The 17,067-nt window shown below is 35.1% G+C and overlaps 2 protein-coding genes across 7 annotated transcripts in view; both read right to left on the bottom strand.

Moving 5' to 3' along the window:
• The window catches only part of LOC135248140 (uncharacterized), a 32,989-nt gene extending 18,589 nt beyond the window's left edge, over window positions 1-14,400 (bottom strand). The window contains exons 1-41 of the mRNA XM_064322423.1: window positions 14,395-14,400; window positions 14,261-14,288; window positions 14,072-14,156; window positions 13,669-13,815; window positions 13,355-13,566; window positions 13,085-13,185; window positions 12,794-12,912; window positions 12,256-12,432; window positions 12,044-12,075; window positions 11,834-11,931; window positions 11,651-11,673; window positions 11,413-11,434; window positions 11,279-11,306; window positions 11,103-11,187; window positions 10,108-10,254; window positions 9,794-10,005; window positions 9,524-9,624; window positions 9,233-9,351; window positions 8,697-8,873; window positions 8,490-8,521; window positions 8,279-8,376; window positions 8,088-8,110; window positions 7,847-7,868; window positions 7,713-7,740; window positions 7,533-7,617; window positions 7,133-7,279; window positions 6,819-7,030; window positions 6,549-6,649; window positions 6,172-6,290; window positions 5,528-5,701; window positions 5,090-5,121; window positions 4,895-4,992; window positions 4,665-4,693; window positions 4,061-4,082; window positions 3,930-3,957; window positions 3,667-3,751; window positions 2,778-2,924; window positions 2,472-2,683; window positions 2,119-2,222; window positions 1,804-1,922; window positions 364-519 (exon numbers count right to left, since the gene is read on the bottom strand). Of these exons, the coding sequence (XP_064178493.1) occupies window positions 364-519; window positions 1,804-1,922; window positions 2,119-2,222; window positions 2,472-2,683; window positions 2,778-2,924; window positions 3,667-3,751; window positions 3,930-3,957; window positions 4,061-4,082; window positions 4,665-4,693; window positions 4,895-4,992; window positions 5,090-5,121; window positions 5,528-5,701; window positions 6,172-6,290; window positions 6,549-6,649; window positions 6,819-7,030; window positions 7,133-7,279; window positions 7,533-7,617; window positions 7,713-7,740; window positions 7,847-7,868; window positions 8,088-8,110; window positions 8,279-8,376; window positions 8,490-8,521; window positions 8,697-8,873; window positions 9,233-9,351; window positions 9,524-9,624; window positions 9,794-10,005; window positions 10,108-10,254; window positions 11,103-11,187; window positions 11,279-11,306; window positions 11,413-11,434; window positions 11,651-11,673; window positions 11,834-11,931; window positions 12,044-12,075; window positions 12,256-12,432; window positions 12,794-12,912; window positions 13,085-13,185; window positions 13,355-13,566; window positions 13,669-13,755 (3,813 nt within the window). The 5' untranslated portion in view covers window positions 13,756-13,815; window positions 14,072-14,156; window positions 14,261-14,288; window positions 14,395-14,400. The remainder of the gene's footprint in view (window positions 1-363; window positions 520-1,803; window positions 1,923-2,118; window positions 2,223-2,471; window positions 2,684-2,777; window positions 2,925-3,666; window positions 3,752-3,929; window positions 3,958-4,060; window positions 4,083-4,664; window positions 4,694-4,894; window positions 4,993-5,089; window positions 5,122-5,527; window positions 5,702-6,171; window positions 6,291-6,548; window positions 6,650-6,818; window positions 7,031-7,132; window positions 7,280-7,532; window positions 7,618-7,712; window positions 7,741-7,846; window positions 7,869-8,087; window positions 8,111-8,278; window positions 8,377-8,489; window positions 8,522-8,696; window positions 8,874-9,232; window positions 9,352-9,523; window positions 9,625-9,793; window positions 10,006-10,107; window positions 10,255-11,102; window positions 11,188-11,278; window positions 11,307-11,412; window positions 11,435-11,650; window positions 11,674-11,833; window positions 11,932-12,043; window positions 12,076-12,255; window positions 12,433-12,793; window positions 12,913-13,084; window positions 13,186-13,354; window positions 13,567-13,668; window positions 13,816-14,071; window positions 14,157-14,260; window positions 14,289-14,394) is intronic.
• Window positions 14,401-14,524: 124 nt separating this feature from the next.
• Window positions 14,525-17,067, bottom strand: part of mslnb (mesothelin b) — a 28,011-nt gene continuing 25,468 nt past the window's right edge. For 3 of the 6 annotated variants that reach the window (XM_064322419.1, XM_064322420.1, XM_064322421.1), the window contains exons 61-66: window positions 16,053-16,153; window positions 15,760-15,878; window positions 15,250-15,426; window positions 15,038-15,069; window positions 14,827-14,924; window positions 14,529-14,658 (exon numbers count right to left, since the gene is read on the bottom strand). In XM_064322419.1, coding sequence (XP_064178489.1) covers window positions 14,549-14,658; window positions 14,827-14,924; window positions 15,038-15,069; window positions 15,250-15,426; window positions 15,760-15,878; window positions 16,053-16,153 — 637 coding nt within the window. In that variant the 3' untranslated portion in view covers window positions 14,529-14,548. Of the gene's footprint in view, window positions 14,659-14,826; window positions 14,925-15,037; window positions 15,070-15,249; window positions 15,427-15,759; window positions 15,879-16,052; window positions 16,154-17,067 lie in introns of all 6 variants that reach the window. The other 3 variants (XM_064322422.1, XM_064322416.1, XM_064322417.1) reach the window with 3 other exon arrangements.

The following is a 17,067-nucleotide window of genomic DNA, read 5'->3' as shown; positions in this document are numbered from 1 at the left end:
TCTTGGATAATACAAAGGGGCCTTAAAAATACATACAGCTCATTTGCTGCAACTAGAGTATGCTCATCTGCACTCACAAATTAGCTACATTACAGTTTCAGAAAATAGTGAACCAAAAAATTAATGTAGTATTCTGACCTACTGTACATATCCCTACATTCTTTTTGAAAATCATCCAAATTGTTTGAGTAATGCCAAAATTAACATAACCCAAACCATATATTTGCAATTCTAAGTTTAGATCCAAGTGCAAATGAAGAGGATTTCATTCTATGCCAGCAGGTCTCTTGAAGATGCTTACATTCTGACCTGTAGAGCATGTGATATACAAATACATAACAATATGTATCAGTATTATCTCACCTGAATAGCTGGAGAAACTATATCAAAGAAAGTTGCTAGATCAATAGCTTTTACATGGCCCATTAGTTCAGTGACATCGCCAGGGCTGTTCAACTGTCCAGGAGTAGAAGCAACCTCTGATAGTTGATTTAGGCTCAAACGAGACAAAGCATCCATCTACAGAGCAAATAAACAAAACCATGGATCACAATCTACATGGAGGTGTCAAACTCAACCAAAAGTGAGGGCTATGTAAAGAATAGTAAATTAAATCAAATCACTGGGGTATGGGTGGTGGGGATGAGATTGTGAATGTGTTTGTGGTTACAATGCACACAGGTAGCCATCACATCCTATTTACAGTATATAGCTTGCTTGTTAGTTATTGCTAGATAACTGGATAATTTTAAACTTACAAGTATCATTGCTGCTCAATATTGGGAAGACGTAAATATAAGTACTTGTCATCTTCTCAGGCTAGCAGCTATTTAAAAGTTGTGCCTCACTGTAAGTTTATTAGGAACAGAGTAAATCTTGAATGCGCAAATGCAATATTATTGTTTGGCTCTTTGTAACAGTCTGTTAATGTCACGTTTAAGAGAAGGAAAAATGGCACAAGCTAGATGGCTAGCCTGTTCTGATGAGTACGAACAGCAACAAACTTATTAACATCATGTTTAAAAGGGAAAAAAAAACGGCACTCATTAGATGGCTAGCCTGTTCTGATCATTATGAACATTAAAATATAAATGATTTCTTTACTTTACAAACACAATTTATGGAAACACATACTGAAAGATCAAAGAAGTTTTTTCCTGTCTGTTTGTTGCAGTGGTGCAAACAATAAACGTATTAATGTCAGGTGAAACAGAAGGCAAATGTGTTAAAGTGCAAAAGCTCAAAAACAGCAGTTTTAATTTGTTAGTTGAACACAATAGTACAATTTTCCAATTGTAAACAGCTGGCTGAAGTGTTGTTATGATACTTTTCATAAACTTGTTGTCAGCGCTTATGTGTGAAAGGTCTATTAGATTAACAATGAGAGCAGGGGGGCATGCTCTTCACTTCACCGATGCTGCTCACTGTGACCGCATGCAAATGAACCATGAACCAAACGTCAGCTCTATTTCACGGTCCAGATTTCATTGATTATCTGGACTGATATGTGGGCTGGATCAAAATTTGTGGGTGGCTGTGTCTGTACTTTGTTCTAATCACACAATTCACAAAAACCAGTTGGTAGATTTCATCAGTGAAATCAGCTGGGTGAGTTCATGGGTGGAAGAAACACATGGCAGGAATTCTACTTGTCTATTTGTTTTTAATCTCATTACATTTCATATAAAGTATTTTTAAATTTTGGCATATTTGTGAAATTATGTTAAAATGTTCCTTTTGTTTGCTATCTGAATGCACTGCAGCGCATTTAAGTGTGTGAATCATCAATAAACAAAATAGTACCGGTGAAAAGCCCATATGTAGTCTTCGGAAATCCATGACAGATGCAAAGTCAATGAAACGTCCAAAGTTTCTTTCCAGCCAATCGGCACTCCCATGTGTACCAGAAATACAACCTGGGTCTGGCAGAATGTCATACATGCACATGTTACATATAAAATATGTAATCTCATTTAAAAAATAAATGTTCAATGAAAATTCAATTTTACAAATTCCATTGAAATATATAGTATATTTTATGTTGCTGAAAGCAGTAGGCACAGTATAACACTTCAGCTTTTAAATAAACATATAATTCAGTTTTAATGAAGCAAATACCTGATGTATCATTCTGGGATAGAAATATGTCAATGAATTCAGTATAGATCAATATCTTTTGGTGTCTGTCCATTTCTGCATAATGTTGCCCGAGAATCTTCACTCTGAAAAGTAGAAGGACCATGGGAAAAATGATGATGAAAACTGGCCATTTATTCATCCCACCACTCACTTCAAATTCACAGTAAATTGTGTGTAAAGTGGGAGCTACAATGGGTAAATAGCACAATGCAAGCTGCCATTTCAAAGTAATAAAACGTGCAACACCCCAGCTGATACAGCTTAATCATTAAAGATTAATGAGAAAATATAAGATTTGTATGAAAATACACAATGCATAAAACCATACATACACAGCTTGGTAGGTCTGGCAGCTGAAATTCTTGGTGCTGAGACAGGACAGGAACTCTCTTGAAACAGATGGTAAAAATGGCTTGAGCTTCATCTGAAACCACTGGTCGATGAAATCCAGGTCTCTCAATTCTGCTGCGCTGAAGCTGTCAATTCTGATTTCACCAATCACTTCTAAGACATGGGATGTGGATGGGTTGCTGGAACTGGCCATCTAGAAATATAATTTATATGAAGGCTTTTTTTAAAGTTCAGTGACAGTATGATAACTGTATACAAACAGAAAATAAATGTTTACATTCTGTTACCATGTTAGAGAACAGGTCAAGGGCTTCATCCAGTATTCCAGACACCTTTGTGAGAAACAGCTTCCAGGTTTCTTTTGAACTGGTAACATTACTCTTCAGTTTGCATTGCAGTAATGTCACCAGATGTTGTGCTGTTAAACCTATGGGCTGAAAAACATAAAAACAGTTGAACTATGAGAAATGCAAATGCTACTGCATAACACATTTCATTATCAATTTAAAATACAAGATAACATTGAATTTATTTGAATGGGAACAAAGAAAAATGTGGAAGAACATCGCTAACTGGTTACTTCGTATTATCATTATAAAGTGAAACAGCATATAAAAACATGATGTTTAACAGAAGGAAAAATAACACTCACTAGCTCTCTAGCCTGTTCTGATCATTAAATATAAATGATCCCTCTATTTTGCAACATACTTTATGCAAACACATATTGAACGAATAAGGAAATTGCTGTTAAAAAAATATTAACCTTACGTAACGTAATGTTATCTGTATCTCTATTCTGGAAAATAGAGGCATTAAAATATTAATTATTCCGCTCCTTTACAAATATAATTTCTGGAAGCACATACAAAAAGATTGAGGACATTCAATCTGTGTGTTAGTTGCAGCGGTGCAAATGACAAACTTATTAATGTCACATTAAACAGAAAGAAAAATGTTTTAACGACTGTTTTAATTTTCTAGCTGAGCCTCATGGGACAATAGTTCAACTGTTAACAAATAATATATCAGCGAGAATAGTTGAAATATTGGGGGACTAAGAGATAATATGTCTATGATTATTAGTTATAGTGTAACAGTAAATCTGTCATTAAATTGTATTTTCTAAATAAAACTGCTTCTCAAAACACAATCACTTCTTAAAAGAAATCATACCGAAACGCAGGCATACTGTTCGATGCTGAAACTACAGAGCACTTCTGTTATTGATCCATCGCGAATATTGCGCTGCAGGACAGAGCTGTGGATAAATGAAATAAAATATTCAGAAATCATTATAAAAATATTTGGCTCTGGGCCAATAACAATATCCAATGACTTAAGTGAATTCAATATAATAATGATATAAATTTACAAGAGCTGCATGTATTTCTTTTTACTGTTCAAACAGAAATGGGCTGGGCTTTGGTAATACTCACCTGTTCACTCCAGCACAGATTACTGTCTCTATAAATAAAATAGTAAGTTCATGTTATGTTACTGAGTGAAAAAATATGTGCATACATTAATGTATCTACTGCAGACAAGACAATGTAAGTGTGAGACTTACCATTCACTGGTGTTATGTCACACTAAAAAGGAAGGGAAATAAAGCCAGATCAATAATCTCTAAACCATCAATTGATTTTTTATGAGAGAACAACTACATATTTGCAATTGGTATTTTAAGCTTAATACAGGGTGACTTTTACTCTCACCATCCTGTACTGTTTAAATAGTGTTTTTAAACCCCACAAGTTGTGGCAACTAAGCAGTCATCAACTTAGGGGCATTAGAACACAGTTTAACATGTAGATGCAATTTAAATCTGCTTACTATGGAAGAGTAATAGGACCATTATCAAGGAAAGATGCTTGTTTTTCAAGAATAGGCGGAATTTTAAGATTAAAGTAAAAATTCCTCAATTTGAACAGATGCAACTTTCACTGTCTTTAAAGTCCATACGCTAATTATAACTCTGTGCTGATCTAAAAGACATAATTTTATGGTTATTGGAACCAGTTCTAAAGCACAATTTCACCAACTCCTTGATTGAAGGCATATCTATTGTGCTAATGCTGCTGAAGAGTTTGACATTGGCCCTGGTGGCCTACTCAACTTTCGTCTCAAAAACTTTCACTTAATTCATGAAACCTATCAAAGGATATGATTACCTCTCCACTGAAAACCACTGCCAGGCAATCTAAAGGGAAAAAAAACAAAGCCATTAAATGTTGCATGTTTTATTGTAATGTTTAAAGCGAAGTACAGCTGGTGAATAGGAAAAATATTTTGTCCTATCAGAATAACGTTTAGCCAAATGAATATACACTATATACATGATATTTTTGTATTATGAGGTGGCGCAATTAAAAAAAAGGCTATGTTGGAGTAAAAAGCTTACTGTGAGGAACAATTCCCATTAGCGCTTCAGTGCTGGATGTGATGGTTAACACTAATTCAACTGGTACCAGTGACAATGCCTGGTTAAGCCGGTTGAAACTGATGGAGAAAATTTTTTTATGTCATTATTAAGATCAAATATAAGTTTCTTATGATTCAAAAGTTCTTACTAAATCCTAAACAAGTGTAAACTTACATTGCTTTGTAGGAATCACAACTGATATTTGCCTGAAATAACAAAAATAACCACTTGATTTTGGTCAGGTTTCAGAACTATATCAGTCATATAGTCAAGATGTAATAATAAATGACTATGTTTACAGTACATGCACACTAACATTTCAATGTTAATGCAAGTAGCATACTTCAGTATCTTAGAATGCATATACATGTGAATGTATTCAGTGAAGTTTTCTATTTTAGGCAGCAAATCCCATAAACAAGCATCAACTACCCTTTTTATGAAAATACACATTACTGGAGAGTTACAAGTTTCATGTATATTTGATAGTTTTGAAAACTACATACAAATATCTTTCAAAATGTGAAAACATTCAAACCAAAATATGAAAGAATTTTAATGTAAAAAATTGGTTCAAAAGATAAACCACCGTTTCATTAAAGAGGCCATTACCGTTGCTGAAAACATGACAAGGTACTGTAGAAACTCATTGAGGTTCCTCTTTGTTGGAGATTCCAGCAAGTGGTCAAACACTGTGTTGATGATAACTTTCTGTGCTGGTCCAGTTTCAGGAAACACAACAAGCTCAGCTGCCTGCCTTGCCGAGAGAATAGGCAGGGCTTCCAACTGAAGAAAAGAAAAGAAAAGAAACAAATGTTTATAGATACAATTTTCAAGCAAATGATCGTCATTTACATCTGAGCACATGGTCAACTTTTTGGTTTTAATTGCAGTATTCAGTTATTAAACTCAGAGGCGTCACTAGGAGGGTGCGGGGAGTGCGGACCGCACCGGGCGACACCATCAGAGGGGAGTGACACCGAAATGACACTGTGTAGTGACGGGTTGTACAAGAAAACAAGTCACTCAAACACTTTCTAGGTGTTCAGGTGAAAACCGGGCTTCATATGTTTGAAAAGTTAAAGGACATAGCCAGGTTAAATTCTGTTAAAACCTGAGCTATATTGGGGTACCCTAGTCCCTTCATGTCAAAACTTCACTTCACCTAGATTTCCATCGCTCTAGTCATCTAGAAAATGTATAAATTTACCTTGAATTTACCCTGATTACCCCTGTAATTTACCCTGAAGCCTTACCGGGGCAAACTCTTGATTTAATGTCAGCAGGGTTTTAAGGGGCACAAGGACAGAGAATGGTCCAAAGTTCTTGTGCAGCCAGTCCACACTTCCATTAGTACTGGAGACACAAGCACGATCTGTGAGAAAATAAGAAATAAATAACACTTACATCACCAGTAAGAAGTTAAATTTGTTCCAACACATAGATTTCTAAATAAAGATATTTTTCTTTCAAACAGAAAATAACAAGCCAATGTTATGTTATATACAATATATTTCTAATCTATGACAAATTATATTGCTCTTTTCTCAAGCTTTTTTCATGTGACACTTTCTATTTCAATTCTGTGACAAATTATCTTCAAACATAAATGAACAAGCTTCTGTGTTCACACCTGAGGTGGTCCGTGATAAGAGAGGAAGGATGAAGTTTTCGGACACCAACTCCTGCTTCATTTGCTCCATTCGAGGAAACTGAAAGGTGAACTCCTTCATCCTTTAAAGGAAATTATTAAAAAAATATGTGAATGCATTTTGGTATCATAAGCATTTTTTGTTTTGTAGAAAGCAATGCACATCATCAACCTTCCAAGAGCAAAATACAGGAAAAAATACTCTTATTACCTAAAATGAGTTATGACAAGGTAAATAATGTCTTTACATACACTTGTTGGTAAGTCTCACAGCTGAAGTTCTTGGTGTTGAGACAGTGCAAAAACTCTCCAGACACAGATGACAAAAATGGTCTTAGATATCCATGGAACCACTTGTTGATGAAATCTGCATCTGCCAGCTGTACTTCACTGAATCTGTCAATTCTGATTTCTCCAAGTATTTCCAGAAAATGGGACGTGGAAGGGCTGGTGATGTGGAATGACTGAAAACATAAAAAAATAGAATTGTTCTTTTTTAAAACCTGGAGTAATGGCTGTAATAAAATTATAAATATGGTGTATGATAAATAATTCTCTTTCATTACCATGTTAGAGAAGATATTCAGAGCTTCATTCAGGACTCCAGAGGCTTTAGTGAGGAACACCTTCCAGGTTTCTTTTGAGTAGGTCATGTTGCTGGGCAGTTTGCATTTCAACAGCTTGACAAGGCTTTCCGCAGTGAAATGAATGAGCTTCATGGAAGGGAAAAATCAGAAGCATTGCACACAAATAGCCACACTTAACTGCATCATGAATGAAGTAGACGTTTAATTTCAACTCATCATTCATTGTGAAGGGTTCAACAATTGATTGGCTACATAGTCTCATTTGGTTTAGTGTGTTCTCAGCTCATTTTAAAATATATTTTCCACAATCAATGCATTCATTAGAAGAGTGTTTATTTCACCAATTAAGCTAAAGTCAAATCACAGATTTCTAATTTACCGATGAACAGGCATATTGTTCAATGTCAAAATGGCACAGCTCCTCTGTTTTATTTCCACTGTCCAGGTAATGCTGTAGTTCAGAGCTGTATGATGCCAAAAAAAAATGGTACAAAATCAGCATTTATTTCACCTTTCACAGCAATTTATGTGATTGGAGAAAAAGATAAACAATACACACCTGCTGATGTCAGCACAAACTCTAGTCTCTGCAAATAATAAACAAAGAGCAGGAAAAATGTTAAAATGATTCTATGCCAACATAAACCAGAAAAACAACGCATAATTGTAAAATTAAACAAAAACTTAACTTACCATTGTGTGGAGTCACTGAGCACTATGAAAAGGAAAGAATGAAATTACCCATCGTGAATTTGGAAATTAATACATCTCCTCCATTAGTTTTAATCCTTGCAGTGATAATACCCAAGTAATTTTAGTAGAATATTATACTGAATATTATTTCTGTTAATAAAGAAAATGAAATACTTATAATAGAACATTTCAAGTGATACTATGAAAGGTCATAATTTTTTCTTTGGAAGGGTACGCTTACCCCAGTAACATCAGGAATGCAGTCTGTTCCAAAATGTAAAAACACAATACAAAACCATAAAGTAAATCTCATGAATATATGGCATATGTTTCTCAAACTAATGACAACAATTAATTTCACATATTTCACAGTAGTTTGCTTGTCATTACATTCGTTTATTGAACTCTGGCAGCAAGATGTAGCCTACTGACCTTCTGGAGCAGTTTTCATGAGTTCATTTATACTGGCCCAAATGTCTGGCTCTAACTCCTGTGGTCCCAGTGGCAATGCCTGGTAAAGCTTACTGAATCTAAAAAGGAAAAGTGATTCTATGAATTAAAATATATTTCTCTTTATAGAAATGTATTACAGATATATTTAAAGGTGCAAAATGTGATGCAAAAATTGTGTTTTATGACTCACATTGTTTTGTAGGAGTCACAGTTAATAATTGTCTGTAAAAAAAAGATTGCTTTAATAGGCTGTGAACAATCAGGGCAGAAAGCTACAGCTGGTTAAGTTACGCTAGGAACATTTTCAAGATGTCACCTTCATACTGTATGCTGCATACTGTAAACACTTACTGTATGTTTAGAAAAAAAGATGTGCATAAAGCAATGGAAGCATTACCTCTGTTGAAAACAGGATGAGGTAATGCAGGAACTCCTTGAAAGTCCTCTTATCTGGTGATTCCTGCAAGTGGTCAAACACTGTGTTGATAATGATATCTTTCTGTGGAGGTCCAGTTTGTGGAAACACAACCAGCTCAGCAATCTGCTTTGTTGAAAGAACAGGCAGGGCTTCCAGCTGGAAAAAAAAACAGAAAAGACAAAGACTTCAAATATTTACACAAAATTTTCAAAAAAAAGTAACACTTTACACCTGAACATCTGAGTTTGCACTCTTTGTGTTTAAATGTCTCTATTAAAGAAAACCTACTAAAATGATTGAAAAGACACCAAATTCCAAAGACACTTCATACAATGTTTTTTAAGATTCATTAATCATATTGGATCATTAAAATGTTAAAATGAGTAGAAGCTTTATAAACAATATAAAGCCTTGTGTTTAATTAATACAAGTCCATGCAAAGATGAACTTTATGTATTGATAGTGTCTACAGCATTTGAGTGTCAGAAGGAAAAGGGAAGCAGTTTTTCCCTTACAGGGGATAAGTCTTGATTTAATGCCAGCAGGGTTTTAAGGGGCACAAGGAGTGAAAATGGTCCAAAGTTCTTGCGCAGCCAGTCCACACTTCCATTAGTACTGGAGACACAGGCAGGATCTGAGGGGAAATCAGAAAGATGTAACAGTGAATTAGTTATGAAAAGATAATTGGTCACCACTGTGATTATCCTCAACCCAATGGAAATCATTTCAACTCACGTGACACCCTCTATTTCTAATCTGTGACAAATAATCTTCAATCATAAATAAACAAGCCACTGTGTTCACACCTGAAGTGTTCCGTGATAAGAGAGGAATGATGAAGTTTTCGGACACCAACTCCTGCTTCATTTGCTCCATTCGAGGAAACTGAAAGGTGAACTCCTTCATCCTTTAAAGGAAATTATTTAAAAAATATGTGAATGCATTTTGGTATCATAAACATTTTTTGTTTTGTAGAAAGCAATGTACATCATCAACCTTCCAAGAGCAAAATACAGGAAAAAATACTCTTATTACCTAAAATGAGTTATGACAAGGTAAATAATGTCTTTACATACACTTGTTGGTAAGTCTCACAGCTGAAGTTCTTGGTGTTGAGACAGTGCAAAAACTCTCCAGACACAGATGACAAAAATGGTCTTAGATATCCATGGAACCACTTGTTGATGAAATCTGCATCTGCCAGCTGTACTTCACTGAATCTGTCAATTCTGATTTCTCCAAGTATTTCCAGAAAATGGGACGTGGAAGGGCTGGTGATGTGGAATGACTGAAAACATAAAAAAATAGAATTGTTCTTTTTTAAAACCTGGAGTAATGGCTGTAATAAAATTATAAATATGGTGTATGATAAATAATTCTCTTTCATTACCATGTTAGAGAAGATATTCAGAGCTTCATTCAGGACTCCAGAGGCTTTAGTGAGGAACACCTTCCAGGTTTCTTTTGAGTAGGTCATGTTGCTGGGCAGTTTGCATTTCAACAGACTGACAAGGTTTTCCGCAGTGAAATGAAGGAGCTTCATGGGAGGGAAAAATCAGAAGCATTGAATAAAAGTACAGTTTTACTTTCCACTTCTCAGTCACTGCCAAGGGTTAAAAATGAATTAGCTACAGTGGCATGCAAAAGGTTTGGCACCCTGGGTCAAATTGCATGTTTTGTAGATTTTCTAAGTGAAAAAATGTTAAAGCAACCTCTGCAGTGAGATATGTAAGCACATAGTGTTAATGTTAGATAAAAGCAGCTATCATAATAATGTTAGTTAAAAGACGTTTTTGCATGGGAGCACATAAAACTTCAAATCGGGGTTCTTGTCTTTGTTTTTCAGACAGCCCGCCACACAACGACATTGTGGCATTTTTAGTCTTTATAATCCACTGACTCTTAAATATTAACTCTGTGGAATGCATCAGGTTGTTTACCCCTATTGTGAGCACGGCCTTCATTGTGTGATGTTTTATGCACTGTCTCTATTTTACTTTATTACCAAAATGACAATGTACTTTTAATGGAAGCCCATATCTGCTGAAAATAAAGGTGGTTTTTGCAAACAACACATTTGGAGTTCTTTTTGTGTTCAAAAAATATGACAGGAATTGCAACCAGGATTCAATAAGAAGAATTGGAACGGTAACCAGAATCGATAAAATCCCTTGTACCCAGCAGTTGTCTTAACTTCTTTTCACATAGAGATTCAACAACACATGCAAGGTTGCCCAAAATGTCAATACCGCTATACATAGAAGACTGATATTATATGCGCTAATTTCTCACATCCTGTAATCACTCTAAATGCTTTCATTATAAGAGTGTATATTCCACCATTTAAGCCACTGTCACATTACTGGTCACAGATTTCTAACTTACTGATGAACAGGCATATTGTTCAATGTCAAAATGGCACAGCTCCTCAGTTTTATTTCCACTGTCCAGGTAATGCTGTAGTTCAGTACTGTATGATGGCAAAAAATGTACAAAATCAGCATTTATTTCACCTTCCACAGCAATTAATGAGAATGAAGAAAACCATAAACAATACACACCTGCTGATATCAGCACAAACTCTACTCTCTGCAAATAATAAACAAAGAACACAAATAAGGTTGACATTATGTTATGCCAACATAAACCAGAAAAACAATGCATAATTGTAAAATTAAGTTAAAACTTAACTTACCATTGTGTGGAGTCACTGAGCACTAAACAGAGGAAAGAATGAATGTTACCCATAGTGAATTTGGAAAATAATACATCTCCACAAGTTTTAATCCTTGCTGTGATAATACCCAAGTAATTTTAGTAGAATTCTATACTGAATATTATTTCTATTTATAAATTTAAAAAAAACCTATCATAGAACATTTCAAGTGATACTATGAAAGGTCATAATTTTTTCTTTGGAAGGGTACGCTTACCCCAGTAACATCAGGCATGCAATCTGTTCCAAAATGCAAAAACACAATACAAAACCATGAAGTAAATCTCATGAATATATGGCATATGTTTCTCAAACTAATGACAACAATTAATTTCACATATTCCACAGTAGTTATTACATTCGTTTATTGAACTCTGGCAGCAAGATGTACCCTACTGACCTTCTGGAGCAGTTTTCATGAGTTCATTTATACTGGCCCAAATGTCTGGCTCTAACTCCTGTGGTCCCAGTGGCAATGCCTGGTAAAGCTTACTGAATCTAAAAAAGAAAATGATTCTATGAATTAAAATATATTTCTCTTTATAGAAATGTATTACAGATATATTTAAAGGTGCAAAATGTGATGCAAAAATTGTGTTTTATGACTCACATTGTTTTGTAGGAGTCACAGTTGATAATCATCTGTAAAATAAAAAGGATTGCTTTAATAGGCTGTGAACAATCAGGGCAGAAAGCTACAGCCGGTTAAGTTACGCTAGGAACATTTTCAAGATGTCACTTTCTTACTGTATGCTGCATACTGTAAACACTTACTGTATGTTTAGGAAAAAAAAGATGTGCATAAAGCAATGGAAGCATTACCTCTGTTGAAAACAGGATGAGGTAATGCAGGAACTCCTTGAAAGTCCTCTTATCTGGTGATTCCTGCAAGTGGTCAAACACTGTGTTGATAATGACATCTTTCTGTGGAGGTCCAGTTTGTGGAAACACAACCAGCTCAGCAATCTGCTTTGTTGAAAGAACAGGCAGGGCTTCCAGCTGGGAAAAAAAAAACAGAAAAGACAAAGACTTCAAATATTTACACAAAATTTTCAAAAAAAAGTAACATTTTACACCTGAACATCTGAGTTTGCACTCTTTGTGTTTAAATGTCTCTATTAAAGAAAACCTACTAAAATGATTGAAAAGACACCAAATTCCAAAGACACTTCATACAATGTTTTTTAAGATTCATTAATCATATCGGATCATTAAAATGTTAAAATGAGTAGAAGCTTTATAAACAATATAAAGCCTTGTGTTTAATTAATACAAGTCCATGCAAAGATGAACTTTATGTATTGATAGTGTCTACAGCATTTGAGTGTCAGAAGGAAAAGGGAAGCAGTTTTTCCCTTACAGGGGATAAGTCTTGATTTAATGCCAGCAGGGTTTTAAGGGGCACAAGGAGTGAAAATGGTCCAAAGTTCTTGCGCAGCCAGTCCACACTTCCATTAGTACTGGAGACACAGGCAGGATCTGAGGGGAAATCAGAAAGATGTAACAGTGAATTAGTTATGAAAAGATAATTGGTCACCACTGTGATTATCCTCAACCCAATGGAAATCATTTCAACTCACGTGACACCCTCTATTTCTAATCTGTGACAAATAATCTTCAATCATAAATAAACAAGCCACTGTGTTCACACCTGAAGTGTTCCGTGATAAGAGAGGAATGATGAAGTTTTCGGACACCAACTCCTGCTTCATTTGCTCCATTCGAGGAAACTGAAAGGTGAACTCCTTCATCCTTTAAAGGAAATTATTTAAAAAATATGTGAATGCATTTTGGTATCATAAACATTTTTTGTTTTGTAGAAAGCAATGTACATCATCAACCTTCCAAGAGCAAAATACAGGAAAAAATACTCTTATTACCTAAAATGAGTTATGACAAGGTAAATAATGTCTTTACATACACTTGTTGGTAAGTCTCACAGCTGAAGTTCTTGGTGTTGAGACAGTGCAAAAACTCTCCAGACACAGACGACAAAAATGGTCTTAGATATCCACGGAACCACTTGTTGATGAACTCTGCATCTGCCAGCTGTACTTCACTGAATCTGTCAATTCTGATTTCTCCAAGTATTTCCAGAAAATGGGACGTGGAAGGACTGGTGATGTGGAATGACTGAAAACATAAAAAAATAGAATTGTTCTTTTTTAAAACCTGGAGTAATGGCTGTAATAAAATTATAAATATGGTGTATGGTAAATAATTCTCTTTCATTACCATGTTAGAGAAAATATTCAGAGCTTCATTCAGGACTCCAGAGGCTTTAGTGAGGAACACCTTCCAGGTTTCTTTTGAGTAGGTCATGTTGCTGGGCAGTTTGCATTTCAACAGACTGACAAGGTTTTCCGCAGTGAAATGAAGGAGCTTCATGGAAGGGAAAAAAAATCAGAAGCATTGCACACAAATAGCCACACTTAACTGCATCATGAATGAAGTAGACGTTTAATTTCAACTCATCATTCATTGTGAAGGGTTCAACAATTGATTGGCTACATAGTCTCATTTGGTTTAGTGTGTTCTCAGCTCATTTAAAAAAATATTTTCCACAATCAATGCTTTCATTAGAAGAGTGTTTATTTCACCAATTAAGCTAAAGTCAAATCACAGATTTCTAATTTACCGATGAACAGGCATATTGTTCAATGTCAAAATGGCACAGCTCCTCAGTTTTATTTCCACTGTCCAGGTAATGCTGTAGTTCAGAGCTGTATGATGCCAAAAAAAAAAAAAAAAAATGGTACAAAATCAGCATTTATTTCACCTTTCACAGCAATTTATGTGATTGGAGAAAAAGATAAACAATACACACCTGCTGATGTCAGCACAAACTCTAGTCTCTGCAAATAATAAACAAAGAGCAGGAAAAATGTTAAAATGATTCTATGCCAACATAAACCAGAAAAACAACGCATAATTGTAAAATTAAACAAAAACTTAACTTACCATTGTGTGGAGTCAGTGAGCACTATGAAAAGGAAAGAATGAAATTACCCATTGTGAATTTGGAAATTAATACATCTCCTCCATTAGTTTTAATCCTTGCAGTGATAATACCCAAGTAATTTTAGTAGAATTTTATACTGAATATTATTTCTGTTTATAAAGAAAATGAAATACTTATAATAGAACATTTCAAGTGATAATATGAAAGGTCATAATTTTTTCTTTGGAAGGGTACGCTTACCCCAGTAACATCAGGCATGCAATCTGTTCCAAAATGTAAAAACACAATACAAAACCATAAAGTAAATCTCATGAATAAATGGCATATGTTTCTCAAACAAATGACAACAATTAATTTCACATATTTCACAGTAGTTTGCTTGTCATTACATTCGTTTATTGAACTCTGGCCGCAAGATGTAGCCTACTGACCTTCTGGAGCAGTTTTCATGAGTTCATTTATACTGGCCCAAATGTCTGGCTCTAACTCCTGTGGTCCCAGTGGCAATGCCTGGTAAAGCTTACTGAATCTAAAAAGGAAAAGTGATTCTATGAATTAAAATATATTTCTCTTTATAGAAATGTATTACAGATATATTTAAAGGTGCAAAATGTGATGCAAAAATTGTGTTTTATGACTCACATTGTTTTGTAGGAGTCACAGTTGATAATCGTCTGTAAAAGAAAAATGATTGCTTTAATAGGCTGTGAACAATCAGGGCAGAAAGCTACAGCCGGTTAAGTTACACTAGAAACATTTTGAAGATATCACCTTCATACTGTATGCTGCATACTGTAAACACTTACTGTATGTTTAGGAAAAAAAAGATGTGCATAAAGCAATGGAAGCATTACCTCTGTTGAAAACAGGATGAGGTAATGCAGGAACTCCTTGAAAGTCTTCTTATCTGGTGATTCCAGCAAGTGGTCAAACACTGTGTTGATAATGACATCTTTCTGTGGAGGTCCAGTTTGTGGAAACACAACCAGCTCTGCCATCTGCTTTGTTGAAAGAACAGGCAGGGCTTCCAGCTGAAAAAAACAGAGGAGACAAAAACTTCAAATATTTACACAAAACTTTCAAAAAAAGTCACACTTTCAGCATCTGAGTTTGCACTCTTAGGGTTTACATGCCTCTATCAAAGAAAAACCTATTAAAATGATCAAAAAGACAGTTCATACAATGTTTTTAAGATTCATTAATCATATTGGATCATTAAAATGTTAAAATGAGTAGAAGCTTTATAAACGGTATAAAGCCTTGGGTTTAATTTATACATGTCCATGCAAAGATAAACTTTAAGTATTCATTGTGTCTACAGTATATGAATGTCAAAAGGAACAGGGAAGCAGTTTTTCCCTTACAGGGGATAAGTCTTGATTTAATGCCAGCAGGGTTTTAAGGGGCACAAAGACAGAAAATGGTCCAAAATTCTTGTGCAGCCAGTCCACACTTCCATTAGTACTGGAGACACAGGCAGGATCTGAGGGGAAATCAGAAACATGTAACAGTGAATTAGTAACAGTAAGGAAGTAAAACTCATGTGCCATTATAATTTAACTTTATTAAAAACATATATAATACATATACAATCTGTGGCAAATTATATAGGATTATGTTTTCGCAAATGTAAATGAGAAAACCACTGTATCCACACCTGAAGCATTGCGTGACAAGAAAGGGAGGATGAAGTATTTGGACACCAACTTCTGTCTCATCTGGGTCATGTTAGGGAACTGAAAGCTGAGCTCCTTCACCCTTTAAAATTAATCATTTAAAAATATGTGAATATTATGAGAGGTAACAGATTATTGTAGTATGAAAAATAAATACACATCTTGCACTTTTGTTACAGTGTTGCAAATCCATAATATTCTCCAATCACAAAATGAGTTATGACTAGTGCCACCAGTTTGTCTCCCTTAGTTTTCTTCCATGGTACCTCACTCCTCCACCAGCTAGAGGTTGTGAAAGGTCTTTGTCAAGCCACTTCTCAAATAATTATCCCATTTGCACCACCTCAGAAATTTAAGTTGATAAATTAATTGCCACTAATTAGGCGCAGATGATGATTGACAGCAATGTTTACAAGCGACACTCATATGTTAAATGCAGTTTGATTACTTACTATCGAGGACATGCTACAGTACTTTCAACTGTTGTACAGGGGCATGTTAAGTTTGGTTAGAAGCAGTGGGAAATGCCCAAATAAAAAATGAGAGCAGTTATAAAACATCTAACATGCAAGCACAAGTTAAATAAAAAAGAAATTCACGATTAAACTAACAAATCATAGCCTTCGACGAAGCCGTTAAGTCAGTGGTCTCAAACTCGTTGCCATGGAGGGCCGTGTGTACGCAGGTTTTCATTCCAACCAATTAATCCTGCCTTAATTGATTCCAATTACTCATTCAGCCATATGCATTTAACTGCATTGAAGCATAGAATATAATCAAGTTTTTATTTAAACAATGCGGGTCACCATAGACGTTGGGTCACCATTATGTGCAAACCTGCATCCCTAATTCAGCAAATTATTGAACTACTTATATAATCAAGATCTGAGGCTGGAATAAAAACCAGCATATACACGGCCCTCCATGGCACTGAGTTTGAGACCACTGCCTTAAGTAGAATCAGGTGTCTTCATGCTGGTCTAAAAGAAAAACCTG

This window comes from Anguilla rostrata, chromosome 2, assembly GCF_018555375.3.
Source record: "Anguilla rostrata isolate EN2019 chromosome 2, ASM1855537v3, whole genome shotgun sequence".
Classification (NCBI taxonomy): domain Eukaryota; kingdom Metazoa; phylum Chordata; class Actinopteri; order Anguilliformes; family Anguillidae; genus Anguilla; species Anguilla rostrata.
The sequence above is the reverse complement of the archived record's forward strand: the minus strand, read 5'-3'. Positions and strand labels throughout refer to the sequence as shown.